This window comes from Apteryx mantelli, chromosome 12 (genome assembly GCF_036417845.1).
Source record: "Apteryx mantelli isolate bAptMan1 chromosome 12, bAptMan1.hap1, whole genome shotgun sequence".
Lineage (NCBI taxonomy): Eukaryota > Metazoa > Chordata > Aves > Apterygiformes > Apterygidae > Apteryx > Apteryx mantelli.
The window spans coordinates 21,184,402-21,206,352 of NC_089989.1; the positions used below are offsets into that span (position 1 = coordinate 21,184,402).

A 21,951-nucleotide genomic window follows, 5' to 3' on the forward strand; every position below is an offset into this window, starting at 1 on the left:
AATGCAACTCGTGCATGACACTGGAGTGTATGCTTTATAAGATCTGTAGTGCCACGTAAAAGCTGTTCAATGGATGAGGGATCTCTCTGATACTCTTCCTGCTGAAATCCATATAAAACTATTGCAACAAAATAGACATTGCAACAAACATGGCATTGCAAGATGCCAGGACACTAGAAAAATAACTAGCCCCTTGAGTGTCCTCCTTGAGTGTCCAACACAGTTAACATTAATTAAAAAAAACAGGCAGATAGCTACAGTTTAAGAAACCTGTCCTCCAATTCTTACTCAAACTGAAAATCTAACCACACAGAACTGAACCATACTTCTGGAATTAGATGTGACACATCATCAAATCTTGAGAGGTGCCCCAAAAATAGCAGGGCATGATCCTAGACTGCTCCAAAATTATACAGTTGTGGCTTGAGAGACAACATGCTGAAAATATAATGAGGGAGCATAACATATTACATCTGTTGTGGTCCTGCTCTGAAGCTAGAAGAGGCTGGGGTTGAAGGACTCAAACTGTAGCGCAGGATTTGGTTAACTATTAATGGATGACTCAGCTACAATAATAACACGTATTTTGTGTTCTGTGCTAGCACAATGGCATCATGGTCCTTGACTCAGGCCCCTGTGCACTGCAGGGAGGAAAAAAAAACACGACTTAGTGGGACATTGTTTAATAGCTGAACATATTGGGAAATGAGAAAAGGGGGTTATTTTCCCTTTGTTTCTCCCTGTAGCCTCGCACTGTTCCTCCACTTATGCACCACACTCCAGAAGTCAGTAACCTCAGAGGACAGCTGTCAGAGGGAGCCTGAGCTCCCAAGCTTGTCCTGGGTATCACTCTGGCAGCTATTCGCAGCCTGACCATATATTCAGCCTCCACTGAAACCCACAACGGCTTCACATGTGGGTAGGCACTGATGGTACCCTGACCACAGGACTGGAGGCCAGGAGCGCTTTGGGGGAAGGAGAGCTGCCCAGGACCGTTTTGTCACTGGTCCGTGTGACGAGGAGCCCAGGGGCTGCAGCAAGCCGCCACAGAGCGCTGTGACATTTGGGGTGGGGAAAAGGGCTCTGGCCCCAAGCTATCCATCCCTATGCAAGGCTCCAAAAGGGGCCGGGGCCACGTCCACATGCCTGCACAGACCTCCACCTCTCCCAAGTACGTTTTTGAGTTTTACAAGCCATCCTACATAGATCACAGTCGATCTTATTTTCTCCAGCTGTTTATTTGGTTGCTTCATTTTGGTGACCTTTCTGTGATTAGAAGGACAGCATGCACTTGGGGAAAGAAAAGAAAACAATGCCACTTCTAAAGCCATGTCTCCCAGCTGCCTTGGCCAGTTTACTGGATGAAATCACAACTCAGGACTCGAGGGGCTAGGTTAACTCACAATGTTATTCACTGCAGCTCCAGTGCACTCACTTAAAGCTGTGCCCTATATTAAGTCATTCCCCTCACTCCGAACAAGGTGCTAAGCATCTGCTGAGTCCTGCTCCTCTGGAGCTGATGAACCTGGAGCCTGGATTTTCTGCAGACTGCGCCTTCCCAGCAGCATTAGCCTAAATTATCTCTACTCCATTTATCTATACAATCCAATCTAACCCCATATTGCAAAACAATGATGGAGTCACACTGAGCGATTGGGTTAGCAGCACAAAATGATTATGTTAAAAGCTGATGAGCTGAGCTAACTCAATCCAAGGTGTCTCCCGGGGCAGCCAACAAGATCAATTAAAAGCCCTGCAGCCCCTAATTGAGAGTTTCTGGGTGCGGTTAACACGCAAGTCAGCGACAATACACAAGTCCTAATCAGAGCTAGCTACTGAGGGGAAGAAAAACAAAAAAAGCCCTTAGCCTATTTTGCAGCCATCCAGACCTCAAGACAGGGCTTCAGCCCCACTCCAAGGGATTAAAGCAACCAGGAGCCAAACAAATGCACTACTTGGGCATCTGGGGCATGACCACAGCCTCACGGCACTCAGCAATTCGCAGCTGCCCTGCGGAGCCTGTGGGAGCTGTACATAGCCAAGGAAAATTGAAGATACCCATAGGGGCTGAGACCTATTGGGAGGCCAAGCCAGCAGGCCACAGGTCCAAGCCGCACAAAACGAAAGATAACGTAAGATTAACATTCAAAATCTTCCACTGCAGTTAAGGGGTGCATTCATCTGCCTTCAGCACAGCTGACCTCTTGCAAGTAAAACTAGGTGTATGCACAGAGGGTCTGGAAGGTGTTTCTCTGCTGCTGGCACCTGGGGGACTGCCCAAATATTAAGACACCTTGGATGTTTTCAGCACACTCTGCTAAAGCTGCAAGTTCAGGAGCAACCTTCCAAGCTTTATGGGATTTCCTTGTACTGCAAGTTTGGCCAGCTCAGGCTCATACTGACTAAAGCCTCATTTCAGCAAAGTGCTCCTGCATGGACTTAAATCCCACTGACAGCTATAGGACTCCAGCACAAGCTTAACTTTAAGCAGGCGAAGCAAGATCTCATCCCTGCTCAACGAAGCACTTAAGCATGTGAAGTGCTTTGCTGAAGAAGTGCTTGGACTCAAAAACATATTGGTTTATCATCTTTAGCCTCTTGATGCCAGAAAGCTAAGGGGGAAAAGTAACCAGCCTCAAGGTTTGCTCCTTCAACCCTTACACTCCAAGCAGGACCTCCTGAAAGGCTCAGCCACCTTCAAGTCTCATATCTACAGAGCTGTAGAGCAGTTTGCACAAGCAAAGAAAAAAAATATTAAGCTTTATCTATACATAACAACAGTTGTTTCTCCTAGAGAACAATTGATGGTGTGTTCATTTTTTTCAGATGCCTACTGAGATGCTTGTTCCCCTGCCCTGGGAATTTTCCCTTTGCTGTTCCTCCTCCCCCAGCTCCCAGACCATCCATTCTCCCCTTTTCAAACTGCACCCATTGTAAATGGTACTGAATATTAACACAGCCCATTGAGCACTTGCTCCCTTTGTATGGGACCCTTGCGTTTCAAATTGCAGTCACTGTGGAGAGGAAAAGCCTCAAAGTGATTAAATGCCATGAAGTTTCTCAAAAGGAGAAGGGAATATGTAGAAGAGGCTGAGGGGGTCCTAGAGCCCTTCACTTTATGCCAGAGACTTCTCCAATAGGCAGAAAAGCTTCTTAGTGGTGATGTTTTATTTTGTCCTGACTTCATTATCAAGCTCACATACATTTCTAATCCTGGGACAGAAGTGATCACAGTTAGACTGTTTGTAGCTCAGTTCAGGGATTAAGATGGGAAAGATCAAACAGTGGTTGCAAAAGCCTTGCTATTAACTGCTGTTCTCCTGTAATAGCCAATAAATATCACGGCATGCTGAGGGAGGTCAGTGAATCCACAGACACATGTTCACAAGAAGGGCGGATTTATTTGCAAGTGTATATTTGTGCATATGCAGCAGGCTTGAAGCAGCACTGCTTTGCAAGTTTTGCTCAGTCTCCTCGATTGCCCCACCAGGCCCATGTCAGGACACCCTCCCCCCGCAGGCTAGCCCTGCAAACAGCCCTGCTTTGCCGTGGCCGTCCTCTCCAGCATCGCACAGGGCAGATGATGCCTGAACACGGCCACCACGGCGGGTGATGCCTCAGGAAATGCTAAACCCAAGCAAGCCATTGGGAGCTGAACACGATCAGCCCCTTCCAGACAACTCGGAGTCTCCTATGTACCAAAACACAGTAAGAGTTAGTCAGGATTTCCTAACTGCAGTGATTTCTTTTACAAGCACTGTATGTTTATAATTAGCAGTTCTCTCACTGTCCTGCCTGACTGCAAAACCTGTCCCCAGATTGCCACTCAGGAGGGAGCTGCTGGCTTGAGAACATCTTTGGGTTTTGATTCTCTTTCCCAGGACTGAGGGGAGGGAAACAGGCCACCTACATCTGCACCAAGCCTCAGCCATCCCTCCTGAAAGCAGTTCTTCCAAGCCCAGCAGCCTCCCGCGCAGCCAGCACACACGATGGGGGCAGAACTGCTCCGCAGCTGCACGAGGGCTAGGCACAACCGGTGCCTCGGCAATGATTACTTAATCTTTGTTCCATTATTTCAGCAGCATTGGAAGTGGGACACACAGGGATAGAATTGCCAGCAACACTCCCCTCTCCGTGGGCCGCCAGCAGGATACCCCCCTCCCCTTCTCTTCCAACTTGCCTTGCATCTGCAGAGGAGCATGAGTTTTATTACTCCAGAGACTGAGAGCAACTGATGTCCACCTCCAGAGAGCACAACGCACACACGCAATGGCAAAGCAAGCTTTTTTCACTGAATCTCACTCTGCTTTACCAAGTAGCCAAAGAAATTACTTTAGGTGGGAGCGCAGAGCAACAACACCTGGTACGCTAAACCCCCAGAGAGCTGTTCAGTCTCACTGCCTTCAAAGCCTCTCCATGGGCATATACCCGAGCACAGGCAGGGGAATCTATCCCAGACTCCTAGTTCTGATTTACTTTCATGGCCTAAAACTGCAGGCAAGCACCCACAGGACTTTCAAAAGCACCCAGATACTTTGTCAGCTCTCTTCATAGAGGAGCAGCACCAGGCATTCACCATGAAAACAGGAAACATCCTCCCAGCTGGTGCCTCAGGGTAACTTATCCATATATCCATCCTCCTCAGTCTTCCTGGGGGAAGTGAAAGCAACTCTTAACTCAAATCCGTCAGGCACTTACAAAGACTCTGCCCTGTTCCTAGGTACACCATGCACACACTGGCCCAAAGGCAGAAGGCTCCATGCACACCCTGTACAGTTCCCTCCTGTTCTCCGTTAAGGACTGAGCCTGTTTCTTCCTTATGTTTTGCTTTGCAACTATAATGTTCCACAATTTCCCTTTTTAATAATAGTTCTTAAATAAGACATGTTATGTAGGCTTCTTTTTAATAATTAGCATTAATGCCCAAGCAACTCTGAAAACATGTTAAAATGCATCAATAGCAATACAGTTTTGATGACTCTAATTAGTTCTTCTGGGCTATTCTGCTCCAGCCTATGAAACCTGGCCAGATTCTTCCCTTGTGTAATGCAGGCTAGATAAGAAGTAGCTGTGCTTAAATTCATGAGTTACTCCAGCCTTGGCCAGGAGCAAAAGTGTGGATGTCTGAGAAATGCCACCTGTAATACAGCAACTAACACAACAGAGAGAAAACAGCAAATTCTTTGAGGACAGACACCTGACATCCTGAAAACTTCACCTAGTCATTTGGGACACAAACAGGATATATCTATTTAAAAAAAAAAACAACAAACACACATTTTCACTCCTCCAGATGCCAGCAATGAATTAGTTATCCAGCTGCACTGCACTACTATATCCTTAAAGCTTTCATACCATTAAAATCAGCACCCAAAATATAATTGCTACTAAAAAGGAAGGAAAGAGGAAAAAAAAATCTTGTAATCTTGTATGTGGTGTCTGAAAAGAAATCTCTCCACCTTTCTTCAAAAAGAAGACAGCATGGGAAGAGGGAAACAGCCTTGCACCTGGCTTTTCCAAGTACAACGCGCTGCACGCTCAGCCCTGAAGTTTATGCCACAGACAATGTTCTAGCATAAACCTGACTCCAGATTTAGTCAGACATCGAAAGCTATTAAGCATGTCAAGCAGCTTCAGAGCGGGACACTGCAAAGCAGGACTGCAGAACAACTGCTCCGTGGGCTTTGAGCTTCCCAGCGTCCCCCACGCACGAGGAGCTCTGCGTAGCTGCAAGCGGTGAGCCGCAAAGCTGCCGGAGGCTCCGAGCTGCGGCTGGTCAGGGGACCGCTCCGGTCATGCCAAAGTGCTGCAACGTGCCCCGTGCGACGCCGCTCAGGCAGGAAGCCCTACACACTTACACAACCAGCCGCACTTCGCGAAGGATATTTCAGCGCCCGTTTCTTATCTGTACCATGTTGCATTAATTACGAGCGACTACAGTGCACTACCCCTTCTGCATCGGTTATTCCTCCTGAAAGCTTAAAGAGCCTCCAAGCTCTGCTGCCAACAAAAAAATAACAATAGTTTCAAAAGATCCTAATGCTTTTCTTCAGTACTGATAGTCTTGTTGACAAAATATACAGCTTGATTAAGTCAGTCCCAGAAGTCTCCCCAGAGCACAGAGCCACTTTTCTAACAGTTCAAACAAAGGCTTTATCTGAAACACACTGAAAAGCGACTCCAAGCACCGCTTCGGCATTGTGGCACTAATTAGAGAAAAAAAGAAAAGAGAAACTGCTCGGAAAGGATTTTCAAAAGCCCTTTAACGAAGTTAAAGCACAGCCACCAAAAGTCAGGGAGAACAGGATCTCTCTCACCTCACTTAGCCACCTAACATGCCCAAGCTTATCACCCAGGCAGAGCGGCGGGGAGGCAGGCACCCGGGCGGGAGACACGGGACACCCGACTCCGACCGCACCGCCTCGCCCCGCTGCCTGCCGAGGGACCCCGCGCCAGGACCGCGTCCCCGCACCGCTCCGGGGCTCCCGCGCGGCTTCACTTCTGCCTCGGGCTTCTTTAGAAAGGCATGTGCAAAATAAGAGTGACCGGCACGTCTGCACGGAGATAAAGCGTTTCTTCAGCGTATGATGATTACAGAGGACATGAAACAACTACTCAAAATGAGTTAACAACCCGCTGCACCAGAAATTAGTGTTTATAAGCCTATGAATCATGAAAAAAAATGGGTGCTTCGATTTTGTTTCTCTAAACCTAAATAAATGATTTTTAGTGGATTAGAAACAACATTACTTTAAAAAACAAAGTACTTAAAATAGCTTAAATGTCTGCTTTCTATATTAACTAGGAAGAAGGAAGAAACAGGAGTTTTGTATTGCCAGATATGAAAGCCATCACAAATTTCCACTTAAGCTAATTCTTTGGTTAGTTTAGAATTTACAAAGTGACAAATCCTATTTTGTCTAAGTGGTTAAAAGATCAACAGCCTACAGGTCCGTAATAGTAGATTTATATGTGTGATTACTTCACTAATAAAATTTAAACTGAAGACATTCAAAAATCCGTTCCATATGAATAAGACACTCCTGGGTATTAGCACTCCTGAAAAACACAACAATAAGTTTGTTCAAACTGGACTATTAAAACATTTCTCTACATGAGCAAAGATGCACTGTCTTGTTTTAAAAGGAATATTGGGATTCTGGAATTATGCTGAGAAGATTAAAAGCTTTATATGAAGATTACCTAAGGCTGAATGATCTGTACTGTGCAAGAGAGCACAGCAACAGGTGAACATGATGAGTCAGGCACTGGACTATGAAGGGCCAAATGCTACTCTCAGTAATTCAGCACACCTGATAATTTTGTGTAAAACAAGGCATTCTGCAGCCAAAAGTGAATACCAAGAGAACCTGACAAACCCCTAATAATTCTATTTAATAAGAAGTTGGATGATCTCCAACAATTCTTCATTGACCATTTTCTCTCCTGGCAGAGGTACAGAATATCTATTACAGCTGAAAGTTTTATAGATTCAATAATCTATAAATCTGTTCAAACTGCTAAGGGGCCCGGCAACAGAAGAGCTGAGACACTTTTTCCTCCGCCTTCCCGGGTCTTCATTTCCAAAGGTTAGCTAATAGTTAAGGACACTTAATTATACGAGTGTATGAACACACACACACACACACACACACACACACTCCCAGTTCTTACGTATTGAGACTGTCAAATGAATTAAGCTGTCAAAATCGAGCACACTTTTCCCCCCTGAATCCTCTGTGCTTCACTTGTCTCATTTTATACTTCAGATCTTATCAGGTCAGGTCACAGCACAACACTCTGCAGTTACACAACAGGAGCAGATCCACTGCACATTATGGGAAATGAATATTACACTGCCCTTCACTTGCAGAGTGTTTGTGTGTCTATACGTTTAAAGGCTTTAAAACACCATTTCAAAAAAAGCCACAGCACTTGACTAACCATTAGATACCGTACCATAAGTTTAATCTGCCAAACATCATTGTTTTGCAGATGGCAGCTAATATCTTCAATAAATAGACAAGAACAGAGGGAATCATAAGCAGACAAGTGAGCGACAGCTCTCTCCCAACTTTGGGGAAAAAAAGCACCTATTTTTTCCACAGCTCCCCAAAAGCACCAAGACCACACGACACAGTTTAGTAGCCCACAACTCCGTTTCTACCAACGCTTTCCTGCTGGCTTTCACACCTTCAGAGTTTGTGGCTCAAGCCACCAGAACCGAGCGCGGTCCCGGAGCGCTCAGGTCCATATTTGGGCACCTCGCGGAGGGCCTGGTTCCCAGAGCCGCCGGGCAGAGCTCGGGGCGCTCACCAGTTTTGAAAATCAGGCCATTTATCGAGATGTCCAAATAAGGATTTAGGAGCCTAAGTTCAGCCATCCCGAGCCGGACTTTTTTTTTTTTTTTTTTTTAATCTGCGGCAGATCATATCATTAACAACAAAACCGGCTCTCATCCCACTTCCCCCCGCTCTACCCGAGCTGTCCGTATGAAGGGATATAAGGAAAATAACCCTCAGAAGGGGCCAGGCGAGAGAGAACAAACTCAGCCCAGTACAGCCCAAAGCACAACCACACGGCAACCTTTGCCTTATCTCCATCCCCCGTTCAACTTCCGATGCCAAGGAGAGGAACACCCGAGACTTCATACCACGCACTTAACAACTATAGGGAGGCAGAAACTAGTGTCATTTAAAAAAATGGAAAAAAAAGAAAAAAGGATAGATTTATGTTTTTTTTTTTTTTTTTTTTTAAGAAGTTCAGCTCGTCGCGCTATCAGGGATAAGACACGCAACGCCCAGGCCCCGAGCAGGGCAAGCCCCGCACAGACGGCAGGCAGCGCCGTCCCGCCCGCTCCCCCCGCTCCGCCGCCGCGGCCCGGCCCCGCTCCCCGCCCGCCCGCCCGGTACTCACACGTGCCGCGGCCAGCGGGGCAGGTCCCGGGGCACCTGGGGCAGCGCCAGCCCGCCGCAGCCCAGCAGCTCGCCGCCGCAGGCGCAGCCGCCGGGGCAGCCGGCCGAGGCGGCCGCGGAGCCCAGCAGCGCCAGCGCCAGCAGCGCCGCCGCGGGCGCGCACCCACCGCCGCCCCGGAGCGGCACCGCCATTTTGTATCCGGCACCGGAGCGGGGTCCGCGGCGGGGCCCGGGGGGGGGGGCGGGGGGGGCAGGCGCAGCAGTCCGCGCTAGGCCCGCGAGCGCGCAGCGCCGCTCCGCGCTACGCCGCCCGCGGCATCGCCTCGGCGCCCGGCATCCAGCCGCGGCGGGGCGGCGGGCCGCAGCCGCGCCCCCGGTGCCGGTAAAGTTCCTCCGCGGCGGCGGCGGGCGCCTTCTCCGCCTCGCCGCTCCGCGCAAGAGCGGCCTCCGCGCGGCTCCGGCCCGCGCTCGCCTCCGCGCTCGCAGCGCCGCCGCCCGCCTCCGCGGGGCTGAGAGCCGCTGCGACCGCCCGGCCGCGCCGCTGCCGCCCCGCCGCTGCTACCGCCGCCGCGCCGGCCCCACCGCGCTCCCGCTCGCTCCCGCTCCGGCCCCCGAGCGCCGCTCGCCTCAAAACCCACGTTGGCTACATCGCAACGTGCGGCCGCGCCGCCCCCCGCGCCGCCGCCCATTGGCTGGCGGGCGCTCGGCGCCCTGCCCGCGCCGCCCGCCATTGGCCGCGCCGCCCCCCCGCCGCGGCCCCGCGGCGCCCCATTGAAGGCGGCCGCCCGTCAATCAGAGGCGCGAGGGCCCGCCCCCCTTTCCCACTCCAGGTGTGAACGCGGGAGGCCGCCGCCCCGCGCCGCCCCTCTTAAAGGGGACGCTGCGGGGAGGGCTGCCAGCCCGGCGCCTGGCACCCCCAGCCCCCCCCAGTTTAACTTCCCCGAACGGCTGGGAAGCCCCAGGGAGCGATCCCGAGGCGCCCGGCCGCGGCCTGTGCTCTCTGACCAAGCCCCCGCGGCGCTTTCGCCAGCCTCTTGCCGCTGAGGTGAATCCGCGCGTCCTCAGAATACGTTAATCGCTCGGGGGTGTTTTAGGCCCAACCGCGGGGCAGTTTCCTGAGTTCGCCCCCGTTTTACAAAGTCGCTGGACCTAACGGTGCCGCGCGTGGCATACGCACGCATGCACGCAGCAAAAGGGGAGTCCGGGTCACCGCAGGGCGCGGGGTTCGGTCAACTTCGGACCAGGCCCGCGCGACGCCGCGGCAGGACCGGCCTCCGCAGCGCCTCGGCCCGCTTCGCAGCGCGGGCAGGAAGGAGGTGCGGTGTCTGAGGGAGAGAAAACGGGTTGCGTCGCCTGACCTTCCAAATGCAGTGAGATTTCCGTCCTCCAGTGCTGCGGCTGCGCCGTTGCGGGGACGGAGCCGCCTTCGGTTTTTGGAGCAGGACGGGGCGCCGTACCTAATAATGCTGTACCTAATCACGCTGCTCGTTCTCCAGGGGTGGCGCATCGCCTAAAATAAAACAGCACGCGCGAGGTGAACTTTGTTAAGGTGTGTTCGCAGTGGTACCCTCTTGAAAGGCCTCTTGAAAGGCGGCAGGCGGTGGCTGAGCTCACCTGGAGAAACCACTGGCGTGTGGGTGCGATGGCAAATCCGCCGGCAGCCCGGCTGAAGTGGAGGCCGGAGCCGCGCGGTTTGGCGCCCAGGCTGCCACCGGCGGCGTGGCCCCCAAGCCGAGATCGGGAAGTGCCTCTTTTCCAGGTGGGCAGAAATAGGACTCCGAGTTTTGGCAGCGCCCCGAGTCTAGCGAGGAGCATGAAGTCATGTCTACTCTCCATACCCATGTATGGAAATCTGCCCAAATTGACAGCATCGCCTTCGCTGGCTGGAGAGCGCGCGAGGGAAGAGCTGTGCCGAGGCAGGGCTGGTGGGATCCAGCGGGAAACCCTCTCGCGGCGGCGGTGGCTGCGCTTCGCTTCAGGAAAGCTCCTAGCACAACGCCTCGCGGAGGCACTGTCAGCCCCCCTCGCTCCGCAGCAAGGCTTCGGTTACCGGCTGCCAGGTCTGGTCTTCGTGCCATGGCTGTATCTGCAGCCCACAGGCATTCACACATGCTTCCCAGACGGCACTAGCGACAAATTCTCTGGTTTTGCCTTTTCTCCTGTGAAAGATGTGGCATCCTGCTCCTAATTTGCCAGAACAAGGGGTTTTTGGCTGCTATGACCCATAGCTGAGGATCCTTCGGCTCTCCCAGCAAAGCCCTTCCAGGCAAGGTTGAGCAAGTTGAATGGTTCTGCCCTCTCCTGTGCTGTGTAACTTTTTTGCCACTGAAATAGTTTGGTTCCTACTTAATTAATTCCTTTTTTTTTTTAATTCCTGCTTAATTAATTCTCCAAATGAATTATAGATAAGGAATGCAAGATAGGAAACATTATCAGCAACTGACAGGGGAACTGAAGGGGAACAGAGATTGCAGACCAGCCTCTCAGAGTGGCAAAGAGTTGGGACTTTTTAACATCAGGCTTCAATAGTCCTGCCTGTAGTCCCAGTGAGCCAAAAACTGGGCAAAGATCTTGTGAGTCCCTTTCCTTTTACTTTGATGGTGTGAGGGGAAGGTGTGAGAGGAGGAGACACATCTCGTTTTTTGGAAGCTATGACTCTGAATGAGGACTTCTGCTTCTCCTGCCTCTTTTCCTTCTTTTCTTATAGATTTCTTCTTTGTTTCTTCCAGATTCATCAGTGGTGCAGTTGGATTTCATCTGACATAGTGCACAGAGATCTTGCTTGCTGGGACTACTACCCTGGTAATTACAGTAAGAGACGGATATGAGGTTATAGATAGGCATTACGCAAAGGCATCATAGACTAAAAGTGATGCTCTTCATTTTAACTTATGTCAGGGACATCACTAATGGGCAACCCTTGATATACTGATGTGTATCCAATTCACATAAATGATAAGTTTATGATCACTTTGGATTACATTTATATACATTTATATTCATTGCCGTTACGATTGCCTAATGAACATGTGTGCAGCTGTGTGATACATAGCAAACAGTGCGTACATACCACTAAGTTATGTAGCCAACCACCTACTGTAAACAGCAATCAAAGTTGTCCTTTGACCCCTAGAGCAACAGGTCTTTGGCCACGCGGGTGGTGCACAGTACCCCTGCCCTGCTGAACTGTTGTATTGTTCCTCTTGGCTACTTCGTCTTCTGGGATTAGCATGTGCAGTGTGTGTTCATTGGTGAAAAGATGTGCATGCAAAAATCATACCAAAGAGAAATGGGAAAAAGAGAAAGAAGTCTGGAAATCCAGAGGGAGAAAGAGATTTGGCCTTGGAAGATGACATGGATGAAATCTAGAAACTGGGTTTATTGATGTCCTTGTGGGGAAGGATCTTGGTCCGGCATGGACAGTTTATGATTTCAGTGTCCCACCCGAAAGCTTGACCACCTTCTGCAAGAAGAAGTGTTACCTATCACTGGAATAGCATTTCCCTTCTCTTTCCTATTTACTCTTGCCAGTCTGTCTGCATAGCGACTATTTGGCCTTTGGGGCAGCCTTGAAGGGATCAGATTGCGGAGATAAATGGGTAACTCTTAACCTCTAGAAAGGCTTCTCCCATCCAGCGTGGGGTTACTGAGACCTCCAGGCACCCCATCTCCACAGACGAAGTCACACCTCGTAGGCAGCCAAGCCTCGTGTGCTAAGCCCTGGCAATGCTCACCAGCTTCCATGCCCTCCATAACCAGGTGTGTCTCCAGGATCTCTGCTCACAAAGTGTTTCACAGGGACAGCCAGGGTCTTTTGGGTCCTGCCACCACACAAAGGCTTTCTGTTGGGTCCTGATAGCAAACAGACCTTCCAGTGCAGACACTGCATATGTTGTCTGGGCTAGGTCCTAAATCTTTCCGGGAAGAATCAATAGGCATTATTTATAGATTGGGGCTTTTTCTAGGTAAAACTTTAAGGGTTAAGCTTTTGTTACACCAAGAAATAAAAAATTCACAGTAGTGTGGCTTTGGATCCTATTTCAGCCTATTTCAGAAGTGGAGAAGATAGGAGAATAGCTTAGGTTTAGTCCTTTAATGTATTTGAAAGATGTTTATGAACTAAGAGCAAGCAGTTCCTGTTCCTGTGGAGGGAACCTCAGTCAGGAAGGGTAGATGTATTACAGAAAAGACTACAGTCTTACAAAAATATATAGCCCATTAAAAAAGAAATTATCTTTAGTTCTTCAGTGTGGAAAACCCAAAGTGTAAGGCACTTCTAAGGAGAGGATTTCTTTTTCCCAGTGGGTGAGGCCTCATAAAAAAAAAAAAGGTTCCTGTAAAGTGGTTTCGACACCCAAGATTATTAATTATTCTTGAAACTTCTGACCTCAAACCTAATTGATTTCTTCTCACCAATTCAATGCCAAATTGTACATTTCATGCTGCGTGACCCTGCTGTCATGGTGCTGCACACGTGTGTCCAGCTGGGATGCGCTGTGTGGAGAGGCTGGCAGCTCTTGGGACTCTCTGAGCCCCTTGGGGATGAAAAAGCACACCAGGAGCAGGACCCTGTTGTATGGGCCAACATGGGGGGTCTCCCATGGAGAAAGACATCAAGAAGCCTTAGAAAACCCTTTTTTAAAAGATATCAAAAGAAACTCTCCTGGCAATCAGGCCAAATTGCCTTGCATTTGCACCGATTTGCTGTGCGCTGAGAATTGCTCATCAATGGCAGCTGGTTGGAAACGAGACCCATCTCATGATCGTGAGCTCTCCCTCATATCCGAGTTAGTACCTCAGCTAGAGAGGAGCCTGTGTGTACAGTATGGAGGATGTTTCTTCCTAGAACCTCATTAAATCTAATTAAATAGCTTACAAAAGTATTTATGAAAACAAATTTTAAAATGGCAAAGGCATGCCAACAAGGAAGATATTTCTAATTCTGTCGGTGTCTTTCTGTGGATTTGGACTCAGTTCAGAAAGTGCACACTTGGAAGGTAATTGCTGACAGCATGCAGAATACATCAAGCTGTAATTAACACTCTACTATTATTCTAATTGCCTCACTCAAGCTTCTGTGTTTTTTAATTGTAGAGCAATTTGCCAATAGAGAATTTAATTGCAATACATATTTTATACATTTTGGGACAAAGTACCATTACTTCCACTTCAGCAAAAATGTTCCTCAGTTTTTAATAGCTTTCTTTATTCTTTTCTAGGATATTTTGCCCGTTAAAGGGATTTGATTGCAACCCCTTGTGAAATTAGTAATGATATAATATACAGGAGTGCCTGGAGGCTTCAGTTTGGATCATGACTCCATTAAGCTAGGAGCTGTACATACATGTAGTAAGACACAGCCCTGAGGAGCTTGAAATCTAAACAGAGAAGACAAACTGAGGTGAGAACAGAAGTATTATCCCTCTTCTAGAGGTGGGGAAATGGAGCCACAGATGACTCACCTTAGGTGACCCCATGTATCTGGGGTGCAGCCAAGAACTCTCACAGGCCCTGAGCACAGAGCATCCTTCGTCTTTAATGTGAACTTATTTTCTGTCTCCTGGTTCCTGCAGTTCCTGCAGAGGTTCAGTACATCTCTCTAATTTGATTCACAAGCTATACCTTCTAAATAACTTATAACAATCTAATACCTTTAGTCATATTTTATGAATGTGTCCATGAAAGCAGTAACTTACATTAGGGAGTAAATGTGTTTGGGAAGTGGCTGCCTCAGCTTCCTCTGTAGAGATCATAACTAGGTAATTATCGCTCAGGGAACAGCTCCATCAACATCAGGAACAAGGTCTGAACAAGAAAGCTGCATCTCATGGCTTTCAGAACAAGACCCAGCGTAGAACAGGAGTTCCCTGCCCCGATGACCCTGCAAACCACCTCAGTGGATGTGACGTGCTGGGCAACTGGCTGAGGGTGGCAGGGTGTGGAGTGGAAATGGCATCAGTACTGCCAGGCTTCATGAAGGATGTGTGTTTGACTTCTCCTGGGAGTAGACTGAAGATCTGAGGCAGTGAAAATAGAAAAGGGTGGACTTTAGCTCATGCTGACCATCCTTTCATTTGATGACTTTCCTTTACTCCAGCTTGACACTTTTATCTGCAGTGCAACAAATCTCTCTGTAACACAGTTTACCTTCTTCTAAAAATGCTTGGTATGGCTTTCTACCTAGCCATGATGATGATGAGATTTGGCATTTATAGAATGTCTGGGACCCACAGGTGCAATCCTTTGCACTTACATGTCACCCTATTGCATTGATATGACAATGAAATTTATCGTGACAAATGCTTAAAAAGGTTGTAGTAGGTGTATTGTGGGGAGTGTTTACAACATCCAGCGATTATTCAACACAGCAACTTTATACTTAGCCAACAGTGGTCTTTGATATTGGCTGCTCATGGCAAGCTGTATGATTTAACTCCTGGCATCCAGGTTGCAGAAGATGGTTTCTCTGGTGTGACCAGATCGACCAAGGCATCGGCATTCCAGAGGATTGTTAGTTGGTCTGGTTACACCAGATCTGCAAGGACAATTCTATGGCTGCTTGCCACCTGGAGCTGGTCTCTCTCTTGGATCTCAACCCTGCTCCTCAGAGCTCATTTTGTTGGAACAATGCGTGAGTTGTATGACGTGATCCAAAAGTGCCTAGCAGCAATGACTAACGATAACATCACTTCTCATTGCTATAATGGGTGAAGCCAATTCAGATTAGCAAGAGGCAGCATATGACATTGAGAATTAAAGGAAGAGATGATCAAGTCAAGCTTCAATAGAGGGTCGGTGGCAGTGCTGACATGAAAGTTTAGCTTTTGTACAAACTCCAAAGAGCTTGCCTTGCAATGACACATATGTCTTTTCTTCTCTTAAAATTTGAGACTGGTGCTTGAACTCTGGTCCTCCAGGAAAATAAAGTCTTTGATCAAGACCAGATCATGCTTCGTTAATGTGAAAGTTCACTCAAGTAGCTGCTGTCATTTCATTTTTCACAGGCAATGAGTTAAATTACTTTCCCAGCCTGAGACTGGCACAGGCAGTTAGCAAAAGATGGTGCAAATAGCTAGATCCAATTAACTAAATCCACATTCTGTCACAATGTTACAGACTATGATCTTTTTTTTTTCCTTCCTGAAGGACTTGTTTTAAAACTTTTGTGTAAATTTATGTGTATTTGATCTCACCTTTTTAAAAATAGACTATCAGAAAAGCATGTCAGCAATTTACTGCCGACACAGAAGGGGAACAGGAAGTGGACTGTTAGCACTAGAATATTGCCTGCCATTTGGATGGGCTAAATGCATGATAAGACAGAGAGTTTGGATGTAAATCTGTGGTACTTGAACCTGGAGCTTGAACTCAATTGCTTAAAAGCACGTTTTTGTCAACAAGGCCATGGACTAACTCCAAGAGCAGGGATAAAGCTGGTAGACCAGCTTTAGACCAGTCTAAATATGAGATGTCTGCTTGGACTGCACATTGTGACATGACATTACTCTCCCCTAATCATGCTCAAGATCCAAAATCCAGGACTTTCCCCAAGCCCAGAGAACAGAGAGAGATTTGGCCCTGTGAGCGAGCTGGCAGGTGTCGGGGGGTTGCTCTTCAGATCTGGGCTTGGACTCAGATCTGTGTCAAGACTCCAACAACAAAAGCAGAGCTGGAGACACAGCTATTGCTGACAGTGATGAGTGCCAATGGTGTTTATGCTGTGAAAAGCTCTATTACCTGGTGTAATAACTATGATTATATGGTGTAACTTCTCTTCGTTGCTTTCACCTGTAGGTTGAGATGGAAACGTGAAGTTCTTGCAGCCCCGGAGGAATGTGTTAGATGAAATCATGAAAGTAGAGCAAAGAAGCTGGAATCCAGCTACAGCTAAAATATAAGCCACCTGCCTCTACTCAGAGAATAACATAAAAAGGGATTTAGGAATATCTGAGAAGATGAAGTTTAGCTTCAACTTCTCTTTCAGATAGGGATACTTTAAAATGAGACTATTTCTTCTCTCTGGACAAGGACAAGCCTCCTCTAGAAAGTACAAGAGACTTCAGGTGTGTCTGCAAAATAACAGTTGGCTTTATTTTACTGCAGACCATTGTCTTAATATAAGTGGGGAAATGGGCCACAAGCTTGCTTAATAAAAGTGACAATCTGCAGACTGTTTCCAGAGTAAAGCTTATATTCCCTTGCTGATGGCCATCAACTTCCAGTGACTTCCACAGGAAATGAAGCTGTTTCATATCCACCTAAAACAACCAGCACCTCTCTGTGCGCTGAGAAGGTTGCTATTTAATAAAGAAAAAGCCAAATGGAATAAGTGCAGCATGCCCTCTTGAAAACAATCAAGCTGAGTGTATTTATTTAATAGCTCACTGTCATGACTTTATACTACAGATGAAGGGCTCCATCAGCAAGGGTGGTCTATGCCTGGCAGTATTTTCAAGGCAAGTTTAGCTGAAAGTTGCACAAGTTAGGCCTGTTCTCAAAGGTCCGGATCCCATATAACAATTAAAGGAATATGGTTGCAGAATGACCACAGCAGCTAGACTTTGGAAGGATCTGGCTAATAAGCACTGTCTCGCAGGTCAGAGCTAGTTTTTTCCAACTGTTGTGCTTGATCTTCATCCGTACTGGAAATGTAGCAAGACACCTTGTGACAGCTCTTATTGGTACTCAGTTACTGCCTCTGTGATTAGCATGGGCTATTACTACCAAACTGCCTCTTATTGCTTCATCTCGCTGGAACATATTAGTATTTGTTCACTGCTTCATCATACTTTGATCCCTTGTTTAGAAAAGAAGTCCGTTTCCGTGCTCTTGAATGCCTCGTTCTTGGCCAGGGACAGAACTGCAGGCTGATATTTCTGCTTGGCCCTTGAAGCCAGCTATTAACCACACTTCTTGTCCTGCTGGTACCACCCAGGAGTGCATCAATAGTGCAACACAAATGGCCCAGCGTCATCATATGAAGAACAAAATATGCAGCAGAGCCCTGCTGTGGCTTAGAGGCGCTGAGAAGAATCTCTTAAAATATCTTAGACATCTGCCATGTGTAAAAGCGCATGATTGTTCTTCAAATTCTTCTGTGGATACATCAGCTTCTCCTCAGCTTCTTTCCCCTTCTCCCTCTGCTAATGCATGTGTTTGTTACCAGCAATATGTGACACAAGGATTGTTTCCCTCCGCAGTCAATCTGTTCTGTTTATTCAATACCTGAGGTCATTATCCTCTGTTTCGAGACATCCTAAATCACTTCCATAGTGCACAGTTGGGATGACATGAAGGATTATGACCTCATGTGGGAATAAGGAGGAGCAGATGAAGACTTAGTAGACACAGATCCTGTTTTATGCCAGTGCCATAACTAATTAGAAACAGGGGGGAAACAAGTAGATGGGAACTGTCTCCAAGTTCTTTCAGGGTTTGCCATGGCATATAAATGAATCTGTAGCCCCATCGTGCTGTAATTACAATAGTTGGACAACTTTGTCTTCGTATGCAGTGGTGGGTGTTCGGAGTTTGTATAAGCACAGTGTATGCTCCAGCACCAGCCAGCTTCTCACATGCGTTCTCCATCTCCCAGAGTTTGCGAGTAGTCATGGGAAGCTGCTGGGGATGCGTAAGCAGGTATATGTTGTGTTTCAGGTGGATTGTATTCCCTCTGCCTTTGAGATGAGGTTTCCATTGACTTGGCAATAAGGCACGCTGTAATGTAAAAGCTCACACGGAAGCAATGAGGTTGAATCAGTCACCAGCTCATGATCTGGAAGCAGCACTGTCTGAAAAGGCATAAGATGCCTCATTCCCCCCAAAAAACAGTATGATGGAATTTGCCTATTGAATTAGAGGAAGCGACATAGAGCCTTTACCCTCATGACTGTGCTGCTCCAGAGAGGAGCTGAACTCAACCAGGATTTCTCTTTGCTCTTTAGCTTCCTTATTTTGCTCTGAGGGGGGATAAATCACTCTCCTTCCTTCTCACTTGACCAGAGACTTTTTGCTCTTCATTTCCCTGTGCAATAGCATAATCCTCTAATCTTCTATCCAGAACCAGGCACCCTGGAGATGAGGCCATGACAACCAGCCAGCTCTGCCTCCTCACCTACCTGGAACAATGTGCTAGCAATTTATGAAGAAAACATCATCTACTCCCAGGGCAGTGAGAGTGGATTCTTGTTGAGGACCATTTAGAAAGCACACTATGTCAAAAAGAAATCCCAAATGAGAAGAAGGGAAGGAAAAATGCCACTCTTGTCTCCTGCTTATCTCACTCTCTTGAAGTTTGAAGAGGTATTTGGAGCTGCACAATTCAGCTGGCAGAGGTGCAGAAAACAGCTATGGGTGCAGACTTGCTGCTCACTGCCATGGGTGAGCACGGGCTTGCTACGAAGAGGAAGGGAAGATGGTTCCCTTCCTGTCTCCATCAGCACCATCTGATGATATGTGGGACCTTGGGTCTTGGCTGTGCAACTCCTCCCTTTGAACTGGGGCTATCTGCATGTGGTGGAGTAAGGCCTGCTCTCCCCAGCATTTCTGTTTCGGTTTACTGGCATGCTTGTGTGCTGTGGTTTCCTGGCTGGCCCTTTCAAGATGTGCTACACCTGAAGGGAGAAAAACTGCTGTGAGATATTAATGGCCAATCTCACCCTGTCCCACCCACCAGGCACACTACCCCAAACTTTTATCCTTCAAGGGATGTTTGAGGGAGAAGCTGCAGGTAGCGGATGCTGTTTTTCACTCAGTGACTTTGCTGGCCATTTCGCTGGACATGCAGAGACTACATTCCAGAAGACTCCTTGGGAACGGCTGTTTCTGGATCCAGGATTTGCCCCTGTTCCAAATAGAAGGAAGTGACACTGGGGTTGCGCTGAATGCTTTGAGTGCACAGTGGAGCCTTGTGATGTGCTTGGAATATTTGTCGTGGTCCTGAGCTACAATGTAAGGGGTAAGTGAATGATTGCTAGTCCCTGCTAAGAGAGAAAGTTTTGGTATCTAACATGAAATGGCAATTTATCAAATGCTGTTCTTTTTCTTGTTTGCAACTGGTTGTGATTAGTAATGGCTGGGTGACTCTATCTGAGCTATTACATTGCTTGAAATGGTGTCTCTGTGCAAGGTGTTTCCTTGGGGCTTCAAATACCCTTCTCTGCTTCTACATGGAAGCTGGTCTCGGATGTGTTCAGGAGGTGTAACCTGTTCTAATGCCCAGGGCGTTTTTAGGTGGTTTCCATAAGAACTGATGGTATCAGTTGGCTGTTTGGCTCGTGGCTCTGAAACTGGAGTTGTGATTCTCCTAAGCATCTTTCTTTGGCAGCTAGGCAGGAGGCAAAATAGATAGGAGGCCTATGTGTACCCCTGTGCAAACAGGCATTGCAAAGCTTAGAATGGCTTGTCTCTGAGATACCCTTTTTTTGTATAAGTTTGGGCAGCTTCCTTACATATGTGAGCTTGCAGGTGACCAGAATCCACTAATAGACCCTCCATAGTCTAATAGAAGCTAGCTTGCTGTATTAATGTAAGGCAGCACGTTGGAAAAAGTCATTAATCATAGCAAGTCTTGATGGCTGCTGAGTCCACACCTGTGAAGCTGGAGCCTTGGGAAATAGTATTTTGAGCAATCTGCGTGGCTTTGACAGAATGCCTGTAACTTTTTCCCATTACATCATTACTGGGGCCAACACAAAGGCTATCTGGGTTGCTCAAGGAAGTGTATTGTGGAAAACAATCCTACTTTGATGACTGATCCAGGCATTTATTTAGGCAAAGCAGAAGCAGTTGCATTGGCTCATTTGATCTGCGCTGTTAATAGGAGACAGCTCAGTGCATGCTTTTGTTATACTTGCTCTTGCTTGCATAAGTTCTTGAGATTTTTTTTTTTCCTGAACAAAACTGTCTACCCCTTCACGTGGCAATCACACCAGTGTCACAATGTTAATTATCACTCAAACTTTCCATATGGGAATTTTTCCAAAACTTGCTTAAAAAATGTTGCTCAGGTTTAAGAAAGTTACTTAATATAATACTGAACAGCTAAAAACATGTATCTGTGCAGCAGAAAAAAACAGATGGAATTCAATTTGTGTAGGAGTGGGGTAAGAATAAAACAGGTACTTGATTTCTGGTGGCAATGCATTGCTTTTGTAACAGAAAAATATCAGTAGCCCCTTCTATCCTTCTGCATAAAGGATGTAAAAACTATGATGGTCACTGGTCCCAAAAAGGGGAAAGAAATCTGTTGCACTAACCACACTGATTTCTGGGGCTGTTGTTGGAGCACCTTGCAAACCATCCCAATCCGTGAAGAATTCCTGTTCAGCCAGAAAAACACTAGTTTAAAGATGGGGAAGTCGAGGCTACATGGCTTGTCTGTATCTTGGGAAGTGTATATAGCAAAGCGGGAATTAAAACCAAATTTTTAAGTCCTGGCTAAGTGTCTTACCTGCACTAACTGTGTGGGGTTTTTCTGTTTTCAGTGGGGTTTTTTGTTTGTTTGTCTTTTTTTCCTGTTTTAAACATTCATGCTCTGCAAACGTTTCTCATATGCGAATACCTGTTATTAAAGGTTTGATAAATGTTTTGAATACAAGTCTTGTGGAAATGGCCAATTTCCCTTTGTGGTACTGGACTTCCAAACATTGTGTGTGCATGAGCGAGGCATTCATTAAATAAAGAGAAACCAGCCTTCAGAAAGAATTGGGAGGGCTTTCAACAGTGTAGTATCTGAAAAGAAAGGTGAAACTTGGTGGAACTTGTGAAGCTGACAAACAGGGGTTAGTTCTTGTCATGTCTACACAAAGTAATAAAATACAGTGTTACTGTGAAATCCTTCTATATCATAGCAGTTGTCCTGTTTTAGATCTCTTCTAAGGGTTCATATTTGTCACCCCCAAAGCTGTGGGAGAGGAGGGGGTGCTCAGCTGATGCTTGCTGGTGAGCAGGGCCATGGTAACTAGCAGAGCATTTACTGACCAGAATTGCAAGAAGCTTATTGCAGAGGGGAAATCCTCTCTGTCCTCTATTAAGG

At 47.3% G+C, this 21,951-nt stretch overlaps 1 protein-coding gene across 1 annotated transcript in view; it reads right to left on the reverse strand.

Annotated features, from left to right (window-relative positions):
• LRIG1 (leucine rich repeats and immunoglobulin like domains 1) overlaps positions 1-9,107 on the reverse strand; it is a 100,084-nt gene extending 90,977 nt beyond the window's left edge. Inside the window, exon 1 of the mRNA XM_067303657.1 lies at positions 8,917-9,107. Within this exon, the coding sequence (XP_067159758.1) occupies positions 8,917-9,107 (191 nt within the window). The remainder of the gene's footprint in view (positions 1-8,916) is intronic.
• Positions 9,108-21,951: the final 12,844 nt, after the last annotated feature.